Source organism: Brachyistius frenatus, unplaced genomic scaffold (assembly GCF_029030835.1).
Source record: "Brachyistius frenatus isolate BFR_SWC_R1_liver_20210118 unplaced genomic scaffold, ASM2903083v1 Contig_36, whole genome shotgun sequence".
Classification (NCBI taxonomy): Eukaryota; Metazoa; Chordata; class Actinopteri; family Embiotocidae; genus Brachyistius; species Brachyistius frenatus.
Genome location: NW_027210635.1, coordinates 161,982 through 183,812, shown reverse-complemented (window position 1 = coordinate 183,812; position 21,831 = coordinate 161,982). Strand labels below are relative to the sequence as shown.

The 21,831-nt window shown below is 36.2% G+C and overlaps 2 protein-coding genes across 4 annotated transcripts in view; both read left to right on the top strand.

The window, feature by feature from the left end:
- ighd (immunoglobulin heavy constant delta) overlaps positions 1 to 21,831 on the top strand; it is a 28,101-nt gene that overhangs the window by 1,690 nt on the left and 4,580 nt on the right. The gene's annotated exons all lie outside the window — the stretch shown is intronic.
- On the top strand, positions 345 to 8,358 carry LOC138622368 (immunoglobulin gamma-1 heavy chain-like). The gene is given in 10 exon segments (XM_069701113.1): positions 345 to 433; positions 513 to 608; positions 611 to 817; positions 2,923 to 2,973; positions 3,952 to 4,233; positions 4,354 to 4,638; positions 4,785 to 5,084; positions 5,303 to 5,617; positions 6,093 to 6,229; positions 7,162 to 8,358. Coding segments are annotated over 10 exon segments (1,743 nt in total). The 5' UTR covers positions 345 to 378; the 3' UTR covers positions 7,177 to 8,358.

The following is a 21,831-nucleotide window of genomic DNA, read 5'->3' as shown; positions in this document are numbered from 1 at the left end:
ATAAAATCAATATAAAACTCCATAAAACTACAGGAGCTGCAGATTGGAGTCACAATTCATTCATGATTTTACACTGTCACACATTTTTTTTCACCTCATCATTTGATACAGTCAATCATGAAAATATGAACTGTTACTTTTTTTTTTTTTAGATTGAATAACATGAAATAATTACTTTAAAAAACAAATCTAAACAAATCATACTACAATGATATTTGTCAGTGTTCAGAGATGTGTGCAATCAGGTATGTTTCTCTTTGAGGAGGAGTCAATGCAAAACTGATATCTTCCATCTCTTCATATGTGTTGCAGAACAAAGGTCAGGAACTCAATCTGACATCCACTCTGCAGACTGGACAGAAACAAGTGACTTTTACAATGATCAGACCTTTTTATTCAGTTGTTCTGCTCATTGTGTTTTGCATCTTTGCTGGTAAGGACATTAAATTATTTTGGAAAAACTGCCATGAAGACAATGTGATTGATCTAATGAGCTGTTTATATTTTTGTAGGCACTGAGGGTCAAACACTGACTGAGTCTGAACCAGTTGTTAAAAGGCCCGGAGACTCCCACAGACTGACCTGCACATATTCAGGGTTTAGTGGTGATTATGGAACGCTTGGATCAGACAGCCAGCTGGAAAAGGACTGGAATGGATTGCTTATATCAGCAGTGGCAGTAGCTACATCTACTACTCTCAGTCAGTTAAAGGCCGGTTCACCATCTCCAGAGACAACAGCATGAAGCAGGTGTATCTGCAGATGAACAGTCTGACGACTGAGGATTCTGCTGTTTATTATTGTGCCCGAGAGACACAGTGACACAGGAGGAAGCAACGCTGTACAAAAACTCAACATCAAGGCAAATGTTTGTTTGTTCTCATTGATGGAATAAAGTTTAGTTCAACATCATCTACACATTCAGAGAAACATAATGTATTTTAAACAGATTTTTGTGCAGCTCTTGTTCTGATAAACTGTGAAGATTAAAATGTCTGTTGATGTGAATATAAATGTGCTGTGTTTAGTTGTGGTTCCAGAATGGCGTCAATGGTTGTTGAGTAAATCACATGCACACACCAGTATTTGAATCCATTCTTCAAGTGTCTGTAATGGTTTCCTGTGACATCAACACATAATGTAGTTATTGATCTTTCATGTGCGTTGCCTTGTTTAGAAACACACACAAAAAAGCTGCACTCTGATCATGAAAAAGTCAAGCAGTTTGGAGGGTTGATGGAACGCTGATGTGACCAAATTTGTCCCTCACTTCATTGTATGAAGAGACTAAAAACACATCAGGACTCCTGTTCAGTTATGCTGTGTTGCATTAATTACAAGTATTTAAATGGTAGCTTATACGGTCCAATCATGTCAGACTTGTAAAAGCTGTATTATTGGAGGCACCAGATACTGGATCCACCCTGTTTCATTTATTCTGTGTGTCTTGTCCAACCTAAACCATCAATTACATTTTGTTTTATAATTAAAATAAAATATTATGCTCAACACTCCATGAATGGAAATTTCTTATGATCAACGCAAATATACGTTGAGGTCAAATCTCACTCGCAATTTTTGAATTATTATTCCCTCCTTTATTTTGAAAGTGTGAGGAGGTGCCAATGCAAATCTTGATCTTGGCCATCAATATTTAGCTCTCAGAAAGCTGAAGTTACACCAAACCACCAACTCTACAACACATTTTTCACGATGACTTTAACGACATGTATAACGTGTCTCTTGCTACCACTGATTTCTGGTGAATACCTCCCTTCTGCGCTCTGTTTTAGTGTCTAGGTTTATGTTTGCTTCTGCTCTGACCATGCTGCTCTTCTTCCAGGTGTTTGCAGTCAGACTCTGACCGAGTCTGAACCAGTGGTAAAGCTGCCCGGAGAGTCCCACAAGCTGACCTGTACATATTCAGGAATATCAGACGACTCTGCTCATATCAGCTGGATCAGACAAGCTGAAGGAAAAGGACTGGAGTGGGTTGCTCACATTTCTGCTCCGACTGGAGGCAATAAATTGTATTCCACATCTGTCAAGAATCGCTTCACCATTTCCAGAGACAACAACATGGATCAGGTGCATCTGCTCATGAACAGCCTGACTGCTGAAGACTCTGCAGTTTATTTTTGTGCTCGGAAGCCACAGTGATTCAGAAAGCCACAGAGCTGTGCACAAAACGCTGCAGATGTCACCGCACTCACAGAGGGAAAGTTTTGTAAAACTTCTTTCAACAGGTACGCCTCTAAATATCATTTTATACGCTTGTAAAAAGTACATAAGAGATAGCACAGTCTTTCAAAGCAAAATATTGATGAATTACGAAAAGCAATGATTAATAGGTTTTAAAAGAATATTAATATAAAATGGAAATCCATCCAAAAGTTAACCTTAAATATAGTTTGTTGGTTAGAATTTAGGTTTTGTTTCATTCTTACCGACTGATGGCTCCTCACTCTCCAGTGCAGCAAACAGTGTTGGGTTTTTGTAGTAGTGTTTATCAAAGTGTATCTTGGGGTGGGGGGCACTGAGATAAACACCCATACAAAAACCTAGGAGCAGAAATCTTATACTTATCCATTATGATAATGGAAAACAAAACAGAATCCAATATTTTTCACTGGAACATGAGTTAAATACTGTGTCTGCAAATTCCAAGAAGCCGATTTATATTTAAAAGTTTGTTAATTGGCAGTCTTAATTCATAGTTAGTGTACAGATATCAATGTTGTCTTCCTATAAATCCTAACTTTAAAAACTGTGCGACAATCAACGCAAAAAATATTTTCACATGATGACACCAGATCTCCCACAACCCAGTATTTCTATGTATTTCATATAGTTACTGAGGTTTTCAAGTGTTTTTGTGATGCAACAGGTTTTTGTTCCAGCAGTGACTGGAGATGGAGCACTGTGATGCTTTTGACTACTGGGGTCAAGGGACCGAAGTCACAGTATCTTCAGGTAAGCCCCCTTTAAACATGTCATTTGCTGTTACTGCTTTATTCTTGTATTTTAAACGTGTTTTAAACATAGTCGAGGAGTTCAACTTACATATTTTATTGAACTTTCTTATGGCACAGCAGATAACACAGAGCTGACAAGATGTTTTTCTAAAGCTGCTGTTTCTTAAAAAGAATTTGTTAACATTCATCTCAAACATTGTGACTTAATGCAGGATGTGGTTTGATTTGATCTTAGTTGAAATGTCGCTGGCCTGCAAATGAAAATGTACACATTGATTTGCAGTATATAATTCAGCATTATATTTGTTGTTATTTTACTAGTTACATAAATACAGTAAATATCTAGAACCTAATGGTCTAAAATCTTGCAGGATATCTAAAAGTGAAATTTTGATGCGGGGGTTGGGGTGGCATATTCATTTTACCGGGAGGTAAAGTACTGATCCGACTAAAGACATTAACAAGATACTTTTGAAATATATATATATATATTTACATAAATAACACAGGGATGAAATTAATTACTAATTATAATATACATTTTATTGACTTTGTACTGTTTTTAGATAATATTTATCAAATCTAATATACTGTATGTATATGTGTACTGAAAAACAGAACAAGCACACATAAGATGCTAAAACAGTACATTATTATTTTTTCAAGGTCTTAATTGCTGTGTTGCTTTGGCAGGTTAAAATGGTGGCAGAAGCCATGTTTTAGTATTTTAACTATTGACCGACCCACGTTTCTAACCAGATACACAGAAATAATAAATAGCGCAATGATTTACAACAATTTTTTTTTTAAATTGTATTTATTATTTTAAATGGCGAGCTTGAGAAATGTTGTCATTTTGATTATTTTTGTTATTTTTTTGTAATCAGCTTTTAAGAGCTGTCATCATCTGTGTTTCTGAAATTACATATAAATGTATTTATGTATTCTAAACTTCAAACTCCCTCTTCTTTCACAGAAACAATTTCTTCTCCAGAAGTGTTCCCTCTGATTCCGTGTGATTCTGGGACTGGTCAAATCATTTTCGGCTGTCTGGCACGTGACTTCTTCCCAAAAAGTCTGACTTTTCAGTGGAACAATGCCAGTAGTAACAGAATGGATTCTGTACAATACACTTCAACTCGGGATAACAACGGCAAATATACGGGAGTCAGTGTGGTCCATGTATCAAGTTCTGACCCGATATCTTTGTCTTGTAATGTGACTCACAATGGACACACCAAACGTGTAGAAGTGTACGGTAGGTCATTTTTGTCTTTGAAAAAAAATCTCTGTAATTTCTGTATGATTCTCAGACAGTTGAAAATTAATTTCCAAAATGAAATAGATTTTTATGTTTTTTTTCTCTTCACGTGTTCAGATAACTTAACTCCTCCAGAGGTAAATTTGCTCTCGATGCCGAGTGGAGAAACCCATACCCTGGTGTGTAACGTTGAGAAACTTCCCACTAAAACACTGACAATCAATTGGAAAAAGAATGACAACGTCGTAACTGGCTTCACTAAATGGGAACCCCAAAAAGTTGGAGATGTATACTCAACTGTCAGTATCTTAAAGATCACCAACACAGACTGGAACAGTGAAGCTGTTTACACTTGTGACGTGACTCACCAAGGACAAACATATAAAAAGAAGACTTCAAAAGGTAAAAGGCAATTGTGAATATCACATCAATATCAAACATAAAATTGAAGCGAACAGTATAATGATTGTGCATGTCTTGCAATGTTTTTTTCTGAAAAACACAACAAAACATGAATCATTGGTTTTCTATTACTTTCCTTCATGCAGCTCCTATCACAGTGACACTGAACCCTCCGAGTCCCAAAGAAATTTTTAACAATAACCAGACAGAGTTGAAGTGCGTCGTCACAGGACAGGGCAACCCTGCTGTGTCTGAAACTGAAATCATTTGGAAGATTAATGGACACCCTGTGAAAGGAACAATTGGACATGAACCTACAGGAAACAGCAAAACCAGCAAACTGACTCGCACTCTCGCAGAGTGGAAGACAGTCGACAAAGTGAGCTGTTCTGCCATTAGACAAGATATGATGCCGGTTATCCAAGAGCTGACTGTCCGCGGAAAAGGTATGAAACCAAATTACAAAGAATGATATATCTGTTTCATTCCATTTATTTGTGAGGTAATCAACATATATATGCAAAAAGGAGGTATGTTAACAAACAGCTGATTGGTAGAGTGCCATCAGTAATCCTTTCATATAGAGCTGTGCCACACTGGCGTAATCTGAGTTGACACAGCACTGATGCCTTAATCTCCCTGGTAAACCAAGTATCTCTTTCAGGTGGGGGACAGCCAACAGTGAAAGTCCACATCCTCCCAGAGAACGACTCAGAGGGTGTCACTCTGGCCTGTGTGGTCTCCAATCGTGAGCTGCAGGATTACTACATAGCCTGGTCAGATGGGCTTAAAAATGAGAACGGGAACTTTATTGACGGCCTCACCTTCCCCCCACAGAGGATCGGAAATGGCTACTCAGTTACAAGTATTTACGCCCCCACCAAGGAAGAGTGGAACAAGTTCAAAATGTTCTACTGCAACGTCTGGGTGGCTGGTAGTGAACACTTTATGATACCAGAAGGAGTGTCTAAGGCCAAAGGTAATTCACTTGAATGTTAAAGCAGCGTAGATTCAGCTTTAAATGTGGTTTTGTGTGCTGATGTGTCATTCTGTCTGTCTGTGATTATTTCTGCCATGAAAACCTTTGTGATTTGTGATGTCATCAATCACTGTGATTGTACAAAAGTGTATGCTGTGTAGTGTACCGTCATCATATGTTTCAATCTGTCTTTGTCCCATTGTCTAACAGCTTGATGAGTGTGCTGATTGTTTTCAATAAATGTTGCATGGAGACACTTTTGTTACATGTGTACATTAATGATAACATCGCAAAACTAAATAAAAAGCAAGAAGAAGCTTTGCAGGACTAGTTTTCTATCAGGACTCACACAATTCGAGAGAGAGAGAAGTGTATTGCCATAATTAAAGATGCTCGTTAACATGCAGACACGCGCAGAATTAATCTAACCACCTGTACTGTACCTTCATCCTCTTAGATGCTACTTCAGTGTCAGAGATAAATGTTGCTCTGAGCTGCACAGACGATGCCATTGAAGAAGATGAGTTCAGCAGCCTGTGGTTCACAACCTCCTCCTTCATATTCCTCTTCATATTCTCTCTCTTCTATAGCATGATATTCAGCATGGTCAAGGTAAACATGCAGGCTTTTTCTGACCTCTAGTTTTATTACGGACTTTAAAGTCACATGATGTAAAATAAAGCACAGTCATCAAACATGTCAGAAGTATAGGGAAGAATCTGTTGACCTACTTTTTATTTGGCTTTTTTTCTCTGGGTTTGATCATTTATTCCCATCTTTACAAACAGGAAGAACCTGACGTGCTCAAAGATATATGAATATGTTACTTTTTTCCTGGCTGTACTGATGGACTTCAAGATTGTTCCACACAAAATCCTGAAAAGCAACACCTTTGTAATGCAGAAAAAGTGATCTGTTAAGCTTCATATTATAAGACCAAAAATATATAATCTACACAATTATCAGTGAAACGTCAAAAATCGAAGTGGCACCAAAAAAGTATTACATACCGGTGAAATATGGCTGTCATGAAGTTGTTTAAAAAGGGAAAATGGATGTTGATTTGATGGACACATAAGGTGAAGTGAAATCACTTTCAGAGAATTTGCCCTGTTTTAATTCAATTGTGGCATTAGCTGAGTAATGAGTGTCTCCAACAACAGAAAATGTGTCAGTTTAAATGCAAACACAGATAATTCAATAAACAAAATAGATTAGAAATACTTTTGGACTAACCAGTTACCAGCATTTCGCTGCGTTTTCAGGACAAACTTTTTTGTACACGTTCTTGAAGAATATTATTAAACTGAACCAACTATGAAGTCAACTGGTTACTATATATATATAGGCCTATATATTTATATTTATCGGTATATCTGTATTGAAGAAACAGATCATTTGGGTATCATTTCTACAGCTGCATGAAACTGTGGAACTCAAGTTTTAAGTGATATATAAAACCTCACCACCATTTAACGAACTGCGTGTAGCAAGTGAATATGAGTTATAAATATTTGACTAATTTTATGTTTTCTTTCTTTCAGATGAAGAAACAATAAAAGATGGGATAGATGCACATTTCATCTAGATTTTAAAACATGTACGTAACCAATAATCTGCTGTTTATTGCTCAAGTCAATGGTTGTAATAGTGATTAACCAGATCAATGGAATTGTAACCTGCAGAAAAAAATTCAAAATGAAGAAATAAGAACAAAAATTCTTCATTATTTATATAAAAACATTTCCCTGCACTATACTGTTGTAGTGATTACAGAAGTTCTTGATTACTTTTCTTGAACACTATTAATTCAATGATTAAGTGTAGTTTTTCAGCAAATTGCACAAAAAAACCCACACAAAATGTACATATTCTTTGTTGGGTTTTGTATTTTGTAGTTTGACTAAAAAAAAATGTGCTTTTCATCTTTCGTCTTTTTGCCGGTTTGCTTTCATCAGTAATTCCATGTCCTTATTATGACATTTGGTGCATTAAAAAATAAAACAAGTAAGCCATCAATAGAGTGGTGACAAACCTGACAAGCCTTTTAGGATTTTGTTCTGTCGTTTGAGTCACAACGCAGAGTTCTAAGAATATCTAAAATAACACCACTTGAAGTCAACATACCATGAACGTGTTATCAGTTAAGATCGGCTGCTTTTCAGTTTCCTGGTGTTTCTAAATATGTCATCTTTAGAGAGCCACTTCCCCACTGTGTCTGCACCTCTGGGACCACACCTGCAGCGGAACTTTGTAGAAACCGTCAGAACTGCAAATACATTTCCTTGAAGCAAGTTACACATTTGTCAGTAGTATACCACATATTTGCATATCTGCATGTATCTGGGGATGAAGTGGCTCACAAGCATTCAGCATACACAAATCTGCACTAAGGCAAGAACAAAAGCTAAAACAAAATGCAGAATTTGAAACATTTATAGAATCTGCACACCAGGAATTTGGAAAAGCGTAGCATTATATAAGCACATTTTCTGCCTCATCCTTATTTTGCTGTCCTCTTTTTTTTTTTTTTTACCATTGTGGCTCCTCCAATTTGTCATTTTAACCACAGCAAATTTGAAAATTTCATCTCACGTTATCTTTTGAGAAACTTTGGTTTTGTGTTCTATAGTGAAAGTTTAATTTTAATGTAGGCTATGCGAAATGAGCATTGATCACCAAGGACTAATAATAACCTGTTTCTTCTAAACTAACACAATAAATGCATATATTAACATGTATCTTTTGTTTGTTTTGTTTTTTTGTTTGTTGAACAACTGCAATTCATCAGTTACTTTATGATGATCATGAACCTGACTAATAAGCTAATATGCTGTTCATCTGTAACTCTGTATGTCATATGGTGGATTGATATTAAAGAAGTTGAAGTTGAAGTTGAGAGTAATTCTTCTTGATGAGAATGAGGGAGAGGCCTGAACTTCTGAAAGTATTGAAAAGATAATGATTGAAGAAAAGATATCACATTTTTGCTGTTTATGTTCATATTATATTAGTTTCATTGAGTGGTTAATAGCGGATCTCAGATTCCAAACTGTCAGTCCAGGAAGAAATTACATTTAAGGTACGACAACAGACAGGTCAAAGGTCAAAGGACGTGACCAAAACAGACATGAAAATGGCAATGCAAAATCTTTTTGATTTCTTTATGAGGCCATTAAAAAGAGCAACACTTCAGTCGGAATGAACAACTGGCAGCATCTTTTGCAGCAGATACGATGGTTCACAAATATCTTGACCACCTGTCGTCAAATAGGAGAGCAAGGAGCTAACGTTTATCAAGGAGGAAGTTAATGCTAACAGCACCTGGTGCAATGAGGAGAGGATGAAGACATCAATAATGAAATAGGTTCACTGTTAAGTTTTAATTACGAAACAGACACCCCCCTTAACTTTCTAAATAAAACTGTAAAGAACTACTCCAACAAAGTTGAGATGAACGCATCGTGGATTTACTTCACCAAGTCTGCCATATTGTGTTTTTGACAACTAAGTATGAGATTATTGTGAATAGTAGAGTTGAATAGATAATATTAGCAAAAGCGTCTTAATGCAGGAATACTCAAATTGTTTGTTTTTATTGTAAATCTGGTATTTTGACGCAAATCAATTTATGTTTGAGTAACAGTACAAATTGTATTTATTTTTCTAATTATTAATACTTTTTTGGGCAAATGTTTGTATATTTTTTTTATTGCTTTGGAGAGTAATACTGAGTGTGAATTATGGGAAATTATTTTTATATTGTGTGCAACAAATAAAAAAAAAAAAAAGAAACAGCAAACAATGCATGGATGACACCGTACAATAGACCTAAATGTATAGCCTACAGTAACTGTTATTTTGGTGATCCAATGCTGTTGCTTTGCCTGTGAATACTATGTCAATGGTTGATGCTTTTGTCATCTAATATTTCCAATCTAGCTTTGGTAACACCCAGTGTATAGCTGCTGTTGTACAGTGTGTGCATACTTTGTGAAAGCATGCTATCATAGTATTGTTTACTCAGCAAAAAACTAAGTCGGTGGACGTTGTCTTACTTTTGTTTATTGTGTAAATGTGGCTTACACGCCCACCTGCTGCTATTGTGTCTTTTTCTTACATGATTATTAATCCTTTCATAGACATATTGTATGTAAATTATTTTTGGAGGACCAAAATATTGTATGTAAGAAAACATGGACGATCATTGTAGTTTTTATAGCATATATCACTCATACAGATCATTTTCATATAAGCATTGAGGATCCCATCAGCACCATCCACTTGAAACATGTTCCCGTGGGCAACATTTTTGCTTGTTTTAAAATGTGAGATTTTTGGCATTTTGGTTTAAACACCAGCTGAATAACAACAGTCAGAAAAGTGAGTTACTACTCCCATCTGGTGGGAAAGGCTTTGCGAGCATGAAGTGAGCAGTAATTTGGTCCTCGTCCAGTACAAAGCAGTGATCGGGAACAAAAGGGTACTCACAATATGCTAAGATTACAAGATAGGTTTGGTTTGATTTGTCTGCCACTGTATTTGCATTTAAAGTCTGACAATTTGTAGACGCTGATAACAAGCAACCAAAGCAAAGTGCATTCTATAAGCGATGGCAAGCTTAAAAATGAATTCTGAAAGCTGAAACTCTTGTTTTTGCTTCCATCTTCAGGTCTCTTTGTGCACATCACAACACAATGCTGTGAGACTTCGCTGACAGAAGGTGTTGGCACAAGTACAAAAGTCATGGCTTCCAGCCTGCAGAGGTCAGTGCAACCATGCTTTTCTTTCATTCATGCCTGAGGTTGGAGTTGGTAGAGGATGAGGTTATGGCACCATGTTGCACACCATGATAAAAACCATGTTCTGAACCTCATCTGTATTTCTCCTGTTAGTTTTATAGTAAATAGTGAATGACTGAGGATAATATCAAATGTTTAACATATTGGTGTTTTGGAAATTATGGAAATAAAAAACAGCCACAGCACTCATTATGTTTATATCCAGCATATTCTTAGCACAGACTCCCTATTCACCAAAATCAAATCATATAATGTCACAGTTATAAAATCTGATTCAATTTAATGCAATAATGCTGCAATATGATGTGACTTGACTGATTTAACTTCATCATTTGTGAGGCAACAAAAGTGATTGTTTGTATTTAGTTGTTTCCATTATTCCAGTATTTGTAAATCTATTAGACATTACATTTATGATTATGCAGAATTAATCGGAAATAAGTTCAATCTTTCCTTCACATTTGTTGTAGTCACTAAATTACCGTAACAATTAAAGCAGGGCTACCATAAAATACAATTTATCATACAGGTCATAACAAAACACAAAATATTATAGTACGCACACAAGTATTGTCTAAACAACTTATTAAAAGACTTTGGAATATGTTATGTATTAAATAAAAACTGTGAATCTGTCCATATTTCTGTTTGTGAAAGAAAAAATAACTGTTGTTGTAAAGGAGCGGGAGCTACTCTGGTGTGTGTTTTTTGCATTGCTTTGTGTCACTGTGTATATGGGGGCAACCACAGTGATTTGCAGGCTTACAAAAACCTCTCAGCAGTGGCAAGTTCCATATACTGCAGACAGAAGTAGGATGTATGCAGTATATATTGGAACCTGAGCCTTCATTAATTTATAGTAAGCAAACAATATGTAGCACACAACCTGAAAACCGAAAATTATAAAATAAAATAAAATAAAATAAAATAAAATAAAATAAAATAAAATAAAATAAAATAAAATAAAATAAAATAAAATAAAATAAAATAAAATAAAATAAAATAAAATAAAATAAAATAAAATAAAATAAAATAAAATAAAATTATAATTCTTGGAAGAATTCCCAAATAAGGCTATATCATCTCAACAAAACAAACAAACAAACAAAAAAATCAGGTTAAGTGCTCATTATGTCGCACAGTTACTTTAATTTTTAGTTTTGAAAACAAAAACATCCAAAGGTGTTGTATTTTGTCATGCAGAGAAGTCACATTGCAGCATTGGTTTATGCATTGTGATGTTCCACTGCTGTGCATGGCTGGCCATAGTCATTCACATAGTTATAAATACTTGGTGTGGAAATGGAAGCTGGATGCACAGTAAACACTGGGTAGAAAGTACTCTTGAGACTTTATAAATGACTAGGTGGTTTTATTACTGATACAAGCATTTGCAGTACTACTACTACTACATCCAGCCAGAAAAATATGTGGATATAATGTTGTCAGAGCCTATTTTCCTAGCTTTATTCAAGTTAGCTTTATTCCCATTCAAATTTGCTCAATGCCATTGTTTCCAGTTTGCACTTTTCACTGTAATACATTAAGTTTTTTTCCTCATTTTGGTTGTAGTGAAGCCCCTTTTATAATTATACAGAAAAATACCACTCATAAATACATACAAAGTAATCATCAGGTAATATTTTCCCTGTTGTTTGCATAATTTCATCTCAGACTTAAAATAAAGTACACACCATAGTTTAAGGTAAAGGCATGAGTGTGGCATGTTAATCGGGGAGGAGTTTATGTGTGGGGTTGTATCACAGTGCAGTATAACGGCCACAGTGATACATCGTGTGACAAAAACCTCCCACTGACAAAGATCTTTGAGATCATCAGATTGTCACTTTTTAAAGCAATGGTGGTAAAATGTAACCAAGTAGATTTACTCAAGTACTATACATTTGTATAAAACTGAGGTAATTTCTAAGTCATGTTTTTTGATGCTTCCATTCCACCACAGCTCAGAGGCAATTATTTTGAATATTTACTTGTCTGACAACTTTACTTTACGTTTCCTGTTATTTTCAAAGTATAGTTTTCATACCCTTCCTGTGCAGTCAAAACCATGTCTCACCAAATTCAGTCATTTAACCTTAATGATTGATACTTTGAGTTGAAAAATTCTCCCACTTCTTAAGCTAATACTTTAAAAACCATCCTGGAAAATGAATTGTCACAAACCTGACAACAGGCTGTTTTTCTGAGCTTGATGACTTTTTAGAGTTAGATGGTCCTGACAGGACATACAAATTACAAACATAAAATGATCTTATAGAATATGATGCATTATTATGGATTTAACTAATTAGCACAACTTTAAATTACTACAACAGTAAAGTGCAAATTAGTGCAGCAGTAATATTAACCACTACCGTCATCCATAGTAAAACATTTATTGCACAATGAGTACTGTCACTTTTGATACTTTAAGTTAATTTTACTGATAATACTTACATACTTAAGTAAAGATTTGAATGTAGCACTTAAACCTGTTGTGGAGTGTTTTTACTGTGTGGTATTACTCTTACAAGTGCCTTTACTTAAGTAAAAGACCTTACTTCTCCCACCACTGGAAAGCATGAACATCTAAATGGCAACAAAACAGTATTCTGATTGTCAAACTCAGTTGGATATTTCCTTTACTAACGTGATGAAGTACACCTGTGGTTACTCTGCTATAGGGGAACTTGTGTGAAATTAAATGTAATAGATTATATATATTGATTATAACCTTGGAACTGGTGAGTTAAAAGCAACTTCAAAAATGGCAAACAGCAGTGATGTAAACTTTTAGAAAAATGTTAAGTAACTTTGTTTAAAGAAAGACCAGCTTAAACATCAGATACAAATGCTTTTTTTGGCATTAAAAATAAAAGAGAAAAAAAGACAACAGTTTCAAACTGTGTCAGCTGAATATGGTTAAAAAAAAAAGAAAACAAGGCATTATATCCTGCAAAGGTTTTTGTATGACTGTGTGCCAATGTGTATAACTGGAACCACGGTGATTTATAGCGATACAAAAACCTGTCCTGGATTGAACTAAGGCACAAAGTCACCATGCCTAAAACAAAAATTGAAGATCAGGCCAATTCAAACTTGGAATATTGGAAGGGAATTGTTTTCAAAATTTTAACCTGAAAAATGAGGAAAAAACATAACGTAGAAGGGTATTTTTTAACATGCTTTTTTTTTTTTTTTGCATAAGCTAATATATTTCCCTATTAATGTATGCAGATTATTTTTATAGGTGAGTTAATGGTAAAAAAAAATTAAGTGTTAGGTCAATTAACCATTTGCTGCCTCATCAGAACCTGTTGACATTTTTTAGTCTGCAGTTGTTTTGTTTGTCATTTAATTTAGTCATTTGTCCATTGTTTTACTGTAAAATGCCCATTTATAATATCTATTTATATTTACTTTTATTATAATTGTGAAGGCCTCCTCAGGAGTGTGTACATGATTTATACTAAAAGCTTTATAACGACAGGGAAAGCATTTGTGACTCATGATGGACAGAGTGCAGGGTGATGTTTTTGTGTGGGGTTGAACCACAGTGTCAATACGGGGGCGGCCACAGTGATACAACTTATTACAAAAACCACAGTACAGAAAAAGAAGTCCCTGTAGATGTCCAACCAACATCAGTATTAAAATGTCTTATACCAAGGGTTTTGTTAAAACACAAACTTAAAAGTGATACAATTTCCTTAACATACGGGCTAAGTATTTATCAATACATGGCCTTTACAAAGTAAAAATATTTAGAATTATTGATAATATACCCAAAATGACCAATACACTGTATGTATACATATATAAAAACATATATATATATATATATATATATACACACACATACATATATATTATGGACACTAACCATATCAAAGGTTATTGTATGAGTATGCATCACTGTGGATGGAGTGGGAACCACAGTGTTAAATGGCAATACAAAAACATGGACTGAACTGAGGCACAAAGTCTGTATGCATTATTAAAAAGAGAAGATATTCACAAATTTCTTAAATTCATTTGAACCTGAAGAAAATGTATGTTCATGGAGGATTTATGGCATTTATGGTTTTATCCTAATAAAAAAAATACAATCATAACATCACCAGAAAAGCAGAAACTTCCCTTCATTACTTCAGTAGTCATTTTAACTAGTGGTCATGTTAAAAGTGGGCTGCCATCAAATATGGTATGTAATAGTAATATTAAGAAACTTTATCATAGCATATTTTTAGTGTCTAAAATTCAACTGAATCGTATCAACAATGTGCATTTATAAAAATAATAACAGGTACTTTAAAGTTTATTTAATTTACTTTGAATTATTTAAATACAAGGAAGAATGCCTGTGACATTGTGACAAGAAAGGAATAGCAGCTACACTGTGGCATAGGTTTTTGCATTGTGATGTGTCACTGTGTATAACTGGGGTGGCCACAGTGATTCACACAATTACAAAAACCTCACAAGAGATCAGCCAGCCGAGCTACAGGCACCGTGACGCTGCACTTATGCACTGTGGAACTTTGAGCTAAATGATAACATCAGCATGCTATTATGCTCACAATGTCAGGGCTAACACACTGATGATATGTGTGTGCAGTAGCCCCCCAAAAATGGGTTTGGACAGTTAAACTGTCAGCATATGCCCATGAAGTTCAGAAGGTAATTCATAAAATGTTAAGTGAACTGCCATGGGAAAACACAATTAGATCAAATCTTAACAAATATTTTCTACAAAAATGAATAAGTCAGAATGTCCCATGAGAGCACAAACATACCTGTTTTGATAACAACGGAAGTATTCGGAAAAGTTTTAAATGTCAAACTTGATGTAACATGTCCAAAGTTAAAGGGATGAATTGCAACAGTTCCTCTGCGAGGGGCACCTGTGTGGATTTTATGCTGAATGACTTAATGTATTCACTTTAAATTACCTTTCAACTGGTTAGATAAAAGCAATTGCAAAAAGGGCAATGAGGTAAAGAGAAAAGCCAAAGAAACAGCAGCAAGGTTCATATCAGAGATCAATGAGAATTACCAGATGCAACTTCATTTATAGGCCATTGCAAATAATATGGATTAGTATGAATACAGCAGAGGAGTGATACAGCAAAAAAACAGCTTTGGAGTTGTTAACCTTCAAAATAAACTTAATTGAAACCACATCAAAATGATGGTAAAGGGTTTGTGTGGAGAAAGCCAACTCCAACCAAGCACTAAGGCATTAAAACATTAACTTAAAGCACCGGTTACGATGGTGTACGTGAACGAAGCCATGCGGATTCATCCTTTGGTGGCCCTTAATGTCTGTACAAAATGTTATTCTAATCCATCTAATAATTGTTGAGATATTTCAGCCAGGACAGACCAACCCTGAAAGTGCTCAAACTTACCGAAGTGCAACAAATGTGACTGTCAAAAGCTTCACAATAATTAAGGTTTAAATTTTAAAAGTCAAAAGAAAAAGGAGTTTTATGATGGTTTCCGCTTAGTACATAGAGGTGTAAAATTTCTTTAAAAAAAAAAAAACAAAACAGTAAACAATGCATTATATCAGGCAATAGTTTTTGTATGACAATATACCACTGTGGATGGCTGGAACCACAGTGACACATGGCAATACAAAAACCTGTCCTGAACTAAACTGTCGGACAAAGTCACTCAGATCAATGCTATTTTTCCGATGTCTCTAGACTTTGAAGAAAGGTTAGAGTACATTCAATGAAACATTGATATGTACAACTGTATATATTTTTTTATCATTTTTTTTTTTTTAAATCTGTAGCAAATATATTTGGCCTACTGACAAATATATAAAAGTCACAGCAAGTGTGTCATAACAGCCATTGTGTGTGCAGAGTGAGGTTTTTGTATGAGGTTGAACCACAGTGCACTACGGCTACCACAGTGATACATCCTATCACAAAAACTCTCATTCCACAAAGGAGGAACTGACACTTCAACTTAAATCACATCATTTATTCTTACTGACAGGTATGATGTATCGCCATATTCTCGGAAACAACATTGGAGATGGCTTATGGTAGTGAAATGAACAACAGGTCTGGTCGACATTCCTGCAGGCAGCATGCTAACCGCACGATCTCTCAAAACATCTGTGGCATAGTGTTTCATGATAAAACTGCTTTTAGTGTTACCAGTCCAAGGCACACCATGGCAATAATCATGCTGCTTAATCCACATCTCCATATTCCACACTTTTTGGAAGGATTATTTTGCCAATGGAGTGCTCAACAACACAGATTTTAACGAATGTGTGAAAAAAATTTGACAGAAATAAACCGTTTGTGTTTAACTCATGGAAAATGGAAGCGAAAACAAATGTGTTTTATTTATATTTTGGGGAGTTGGTAGTCAGTGTTAAAATAAAGTTAAAAAAAAAACAACAACAAAAAACTGAACCACAAAGTCACTATTCCTTTTGAAAATATTGACATTTTATTAGATACCTACGAGAAGAAATATTTAGTGGAGTAGTGGAATAGTAAACAGCATTTGTTTTTATTTTTTATTTACGGATTCATGCTGGAGAAAGGGTGGCGCAGTGGTGCAGTGGTTAGCATTGTCACCCTACAGTGAAAAAGTTCAGCGTTTGAATCCGGGCCTGGGCCTTTCTGTGCGGATTTTGCATGTTCTCCCTGTGCCTGCATGGGTTCTCTCCGGGTACTCCAGCTTCCTCCCACCGTCCAAAAACATGCACCTAAAGTTAATTGGTGATTCTACAAATTGCCCTTAGGTGTGAATGAGAGCGAGAATGGTCTTTGTTTCTGTCTGTCTATAAGTGTTGGCCCTGTGATGGACTGGCGATCTGTCCAGGGTGTAACCTGCCTTCACCCAAAGTCAGCTGGGATAGGCTCTAGCCCCCCCGTGACCCTGTTCAGGATAAAGTGGGTATCAATAATGGATGGATGCTGAAAAAAAAACATCACCTCAGAAAATATTAATTAGTATTGATATTTGTATCCATAAATCTATTTCTCGCACTGAAGAATATGTGAAGAATATTGTTGTCACCAAAGTTAATTAAATGTTAGGTTATGAAAGGTATGTTTAAAGGATCTAGAAAGTACAATATATTTGCTTATCAGACAAACTACAAACAGTTACCTGTAACTTTGATAGTATTTCTGTACAAAGACACTCACACTGTCAAACTAAAATACTGTTTTTTTTTTAGATACTTTAAGAGATAACTGAGACAGTGTTCACATTTTGGACTGTGGTTATCAACATCCTCACTGGCTCAAATTTATGTAACACAGGAAACACAAACTTCACCACAACAGGTGCTTCCGCTTTCAGTCAGCAAACTGAAACTTTGGACTGAAAGTCAGAAGTTCAAACAGCACTGATAATTCATGACAATACATTACACCAACAGGCCAAACAGAGTGGTTTGTATGTTCTCAATGTAAAAGTCATAATTAAACTCTAACATAAAATGTGTTCCTACCACAGCACACTCAACGGAAGATACATTATACAACCAAAAAGTGCATTACACATTATTGTGTCGTGATTATTTGTCATTTGTGGATTTCTCTTTTGTTTGATGCACCCGCTTGGTCTGATGGTTGATATTATAAACTATAATCTATGGAAGAAAAAAAAAAAAAGGTTGGAAAAACTCAATGCCGGTCATACAAATGTGGGTCTGTCTTTGGCAATAATATCAGACATATTCTTTAATACCAAAGTAAACCTTTTGTTTTTCCATAAAGTCAAAACAAGAAGTTTGAACTTGAATCTTGAGGCATTTATTCCCCCTTTATTCTGAGGGGCAATTAAAAGTTGCTCTTGCGTGTGGACAGAGCACAGCACTGATGTGTGCGGAGCAGGGAGAGGCTATAAGCTTTGTCAGCAAGTATCTTAAGTTATGTTGCTTGAGCAACATTAGCACTTGATTTAAAATAATTTATGTAAGCGCTGGTCTGTGCAAGTTTGCAGCTTCCTTAGATACTATTAAAAAAATGAAATGACAAATACAATAACAACTAAGTATATGAACAACGAGTAACAGTGCCCAGCAGTAGTAAATTGTGCATCAACTCAGATGTTCAACGCAGCAACAAAACCAGTACAATACGGGATTGTAAATATGGAGTGCTGTGAACAGTTTAGATGCAACATCCAGACAGTAAAAAAACAAACCTATAGAAGGAGAGCGGGCCCATTTGTAACCATTCAGCTTGTTTGGTGGCATAGTGCAATACGCGTGTGCACGTGAAGTCAGTTGTGACTATTATTGGGGGAAATACTTGGAGGATTCAGAGCAGTTATGGCTTTGGGGAAAAAGCTTCTCAGTCTGGATGTGCTGGCGTAGATGGCTTTGTATTGTCTGCTGGATGGCGGGACAATGGCATGGATGTGTGGAGTCCTTACAGATGCTGCTAGCTTTTCTGAGGCAGTGTGAGCTGTAAATGGCTGGGATCTGCATCCCAATAATCGTCTGTGCACTGGAGATCTTTCTTACCAGCTGAGTAATACCACTCAGTGCAGATGCAATATGTCAGGATGCTCTCTATGGTGAAGTGGGAGAAAGTCACCAGCTTTCTTCAGCCTCCCCAGGAAGAACAACCGTTGCCGTGCTTTATTGACCAGTGCAATAATGTTAGTGAACCATATGAGGTTCATGGAGATGTGAACACTTGGCGAGAGGAGGGTGTGGTTAGAGTTTCGAGGACATTAACCAGGGTGCTGTGGAGAACAAGCAAAGCCCGGTAGTTGAGCAGAGTCAGGCACTGTAGACAAAAGCAGCGCAAGGTGAAGCCCAGTAGGCAACACAGCGCAGGGTAAGGCAAAACCCGCTAGGCAAAACAGCAGCGTGAGCTGTAGCCACTTCCTGGTGAAGTTCCGCGGCGACCCAGCCAAAAGTCCCCTGTGATACAGGAAGTTAATGTAATAATAATCATCATCATCATCATCATCGTATGTAAACTAACATAATAAAATCACATACCGATCAGGCAACGTTTGCCCGCTCCAGAAGGGGAGAGGAGGGCATGTAGCGCTGCTACCGGCAGCTATGTAAACAAGATGCGGTTACGAAACGTGATAATAATATAATAAAAGCAGGAGTAATTGAGACCTACAGTGATCCGCAGGTGAGTCACCTGTGCAGGATGAGGGGAGCCCAAGAGATGGTCTGCAACAATTGCAGAAAACCAATATAACACCAGAAAAGCACAACTGACGGAAACAATACGGGAGCACTCGGGCATACCTGCAACAGCGGCGGAAGTCAGGCAGACCGGAAAAGCGGGACATGAGTTTGACGTCAGGGGAAGCTGAGGGAATCCCCACCGGCATTTATGTGATGCCCCCCACCATGATTGGCTAGTGATAGCCTTGTAATTAAGGGATGAAACCAAGGCCCAGAGAATGATAAAAGGTCCCTTATGCTACACACAGGAACCTGAGGCTGAAACACTCTCAACTCCTTCTCCGTTGATGAGCACTAGCGCATATTGTCATTCCTTCACCTACCAATAATTAGGCCCTTGACTCAACAGCGACCGACCTTTACCAGTTTGCCTTTTACATGTGCTGTAGTACCTGTTAATGCTACCTCTCACATGTCATCTTTGTAATCGCACTAAATCCCATCAGGAAGGTCGTGTTTTTTAGTATGACCATAACTGTTATGTAATGGTGTGCATTCTTGACATTTTCAAACAAAATTTGTCAAATCAACTTGTGTACTTGGTATTAGACCCGTGTAAGTTAACATTCACAGTTCTGTATTGTACGTCAATCCTGACAACATGATTTTAACAAATAAATAAATAAAAGCAAAGAAATGTTCACTGACAGATTACTGTAACTGTCTCAAGCAAGTTGTGATTTGAAGCAAAAACAACCACTGACCGCCTTGAAGGTAGGAAATCAATTCTGAGATGTGAAAATATTCAGAATTAAAGTATTAATATAGTTTGTGGGCTGTAATGAATGGACTAAAACATTATATTCTGCCAGGATTTATAGTTTGGTTAAGTGAAGTGTATAGACAAGTGAACATGTACAAAGAATATTTTTGTCAAACTTACTGATGAAAATTTGGATTTAAGAGCGACAAAGCTTTAATATTATTATTTAGTCATCTTGTCTGAATCCACTGTTTGTGTTGTGTGTGTGTGTGTGTGTGTGTGTGTGTGTGTGTGTGTGTGTGTGTGTGTGTGTGTGTGTGTGTGTGTGTGTGTGTGTGTGTGTGTGTGTGTGTGTGTGTGTGTGTGTGTGTGTGTGTGTGTGTGTAAACTACATGTGGTAGGAATTGGAGCTGACATGCGGGTTTGATAAAGAGGAAGTGTTCACTAACTGTTGGCAAACATTTTATATAACTCAGACCACAGGAAATAGATTTCTCAAGGGAGCTGGCTAATAAACAGTGCTGTGGGAATTTCTTTGTCAGTGAAACCCTGGATGCTTTTCTTGGATTAAACAAAATAAGTATTTGTATTAGAAGCAAATAGTAAGATGTCACTGTGATGTCTACTTTGACTACTGGGGGAAAGGAACACAAGTCACAGTAACTTCTGGTAAGTAAGATTCTGACATTTGAGTGAAGACAATTTAATATTCTTCTGATTTATCATTACTTTTATCTTTGTTTTATTCTGCATGTGAATGTAATCTGCTGAAAAAAAAAAAAAAGTAATACAGGTAAATGTTTGGTAGATGCAAGAGTTTTTTAATGAAGTATTGTAATTAATGAGGACATACAAGCTGTAAAACAGTTTTTGCACTAAAATACTATTGAAACCTGTCACCGTGACGATTACTTTGACTACTGGGGAGAAGGCACGATGGTGACCGTCACATCAGGTAAAAAATAACGCTTTTCTGCACATTAAATTGTACTAATTACTCTGTTTAATATAGAGTATTTAGAATTCAGTGGCACCGACGTAATCTTTAAGGTCTTTTTTGTATGTGAGATATGTTCACATGTTACACTGTGACGCTGCTTTTGATTACTGGGGGAAAGGAACGATGGTGACCGTCACAACAGGTAAAAGAGGCTCTTTGTCTTCATATTATTCGTATTTAAAAAAATTATAATTGCAGTGTGTAATTGAGCATATTTAAACCTCAGTGGCATCAACAGTATTTGAGGTGCTTGTTTTCGTACATTGGATATGTTGAGCTAGTACACTGTGACAATGGTTTTGACTACTGGGGGAAAGGCACAACGGTTACAGTTACACCAGGTAAACCAAACTTATTTTTTCTTTGTAAAGTGTGGATTTTGATTTTAAAATAGTGTTGGTAGTTGTTTTTTTTAAGAAATACAGTTGTGGCACCTTGCAGTTCATTCATTTCTGGGATACTGTACGTCAAATGCGTTATAATCTAAAGGTTCAGTTTAAATTAAAA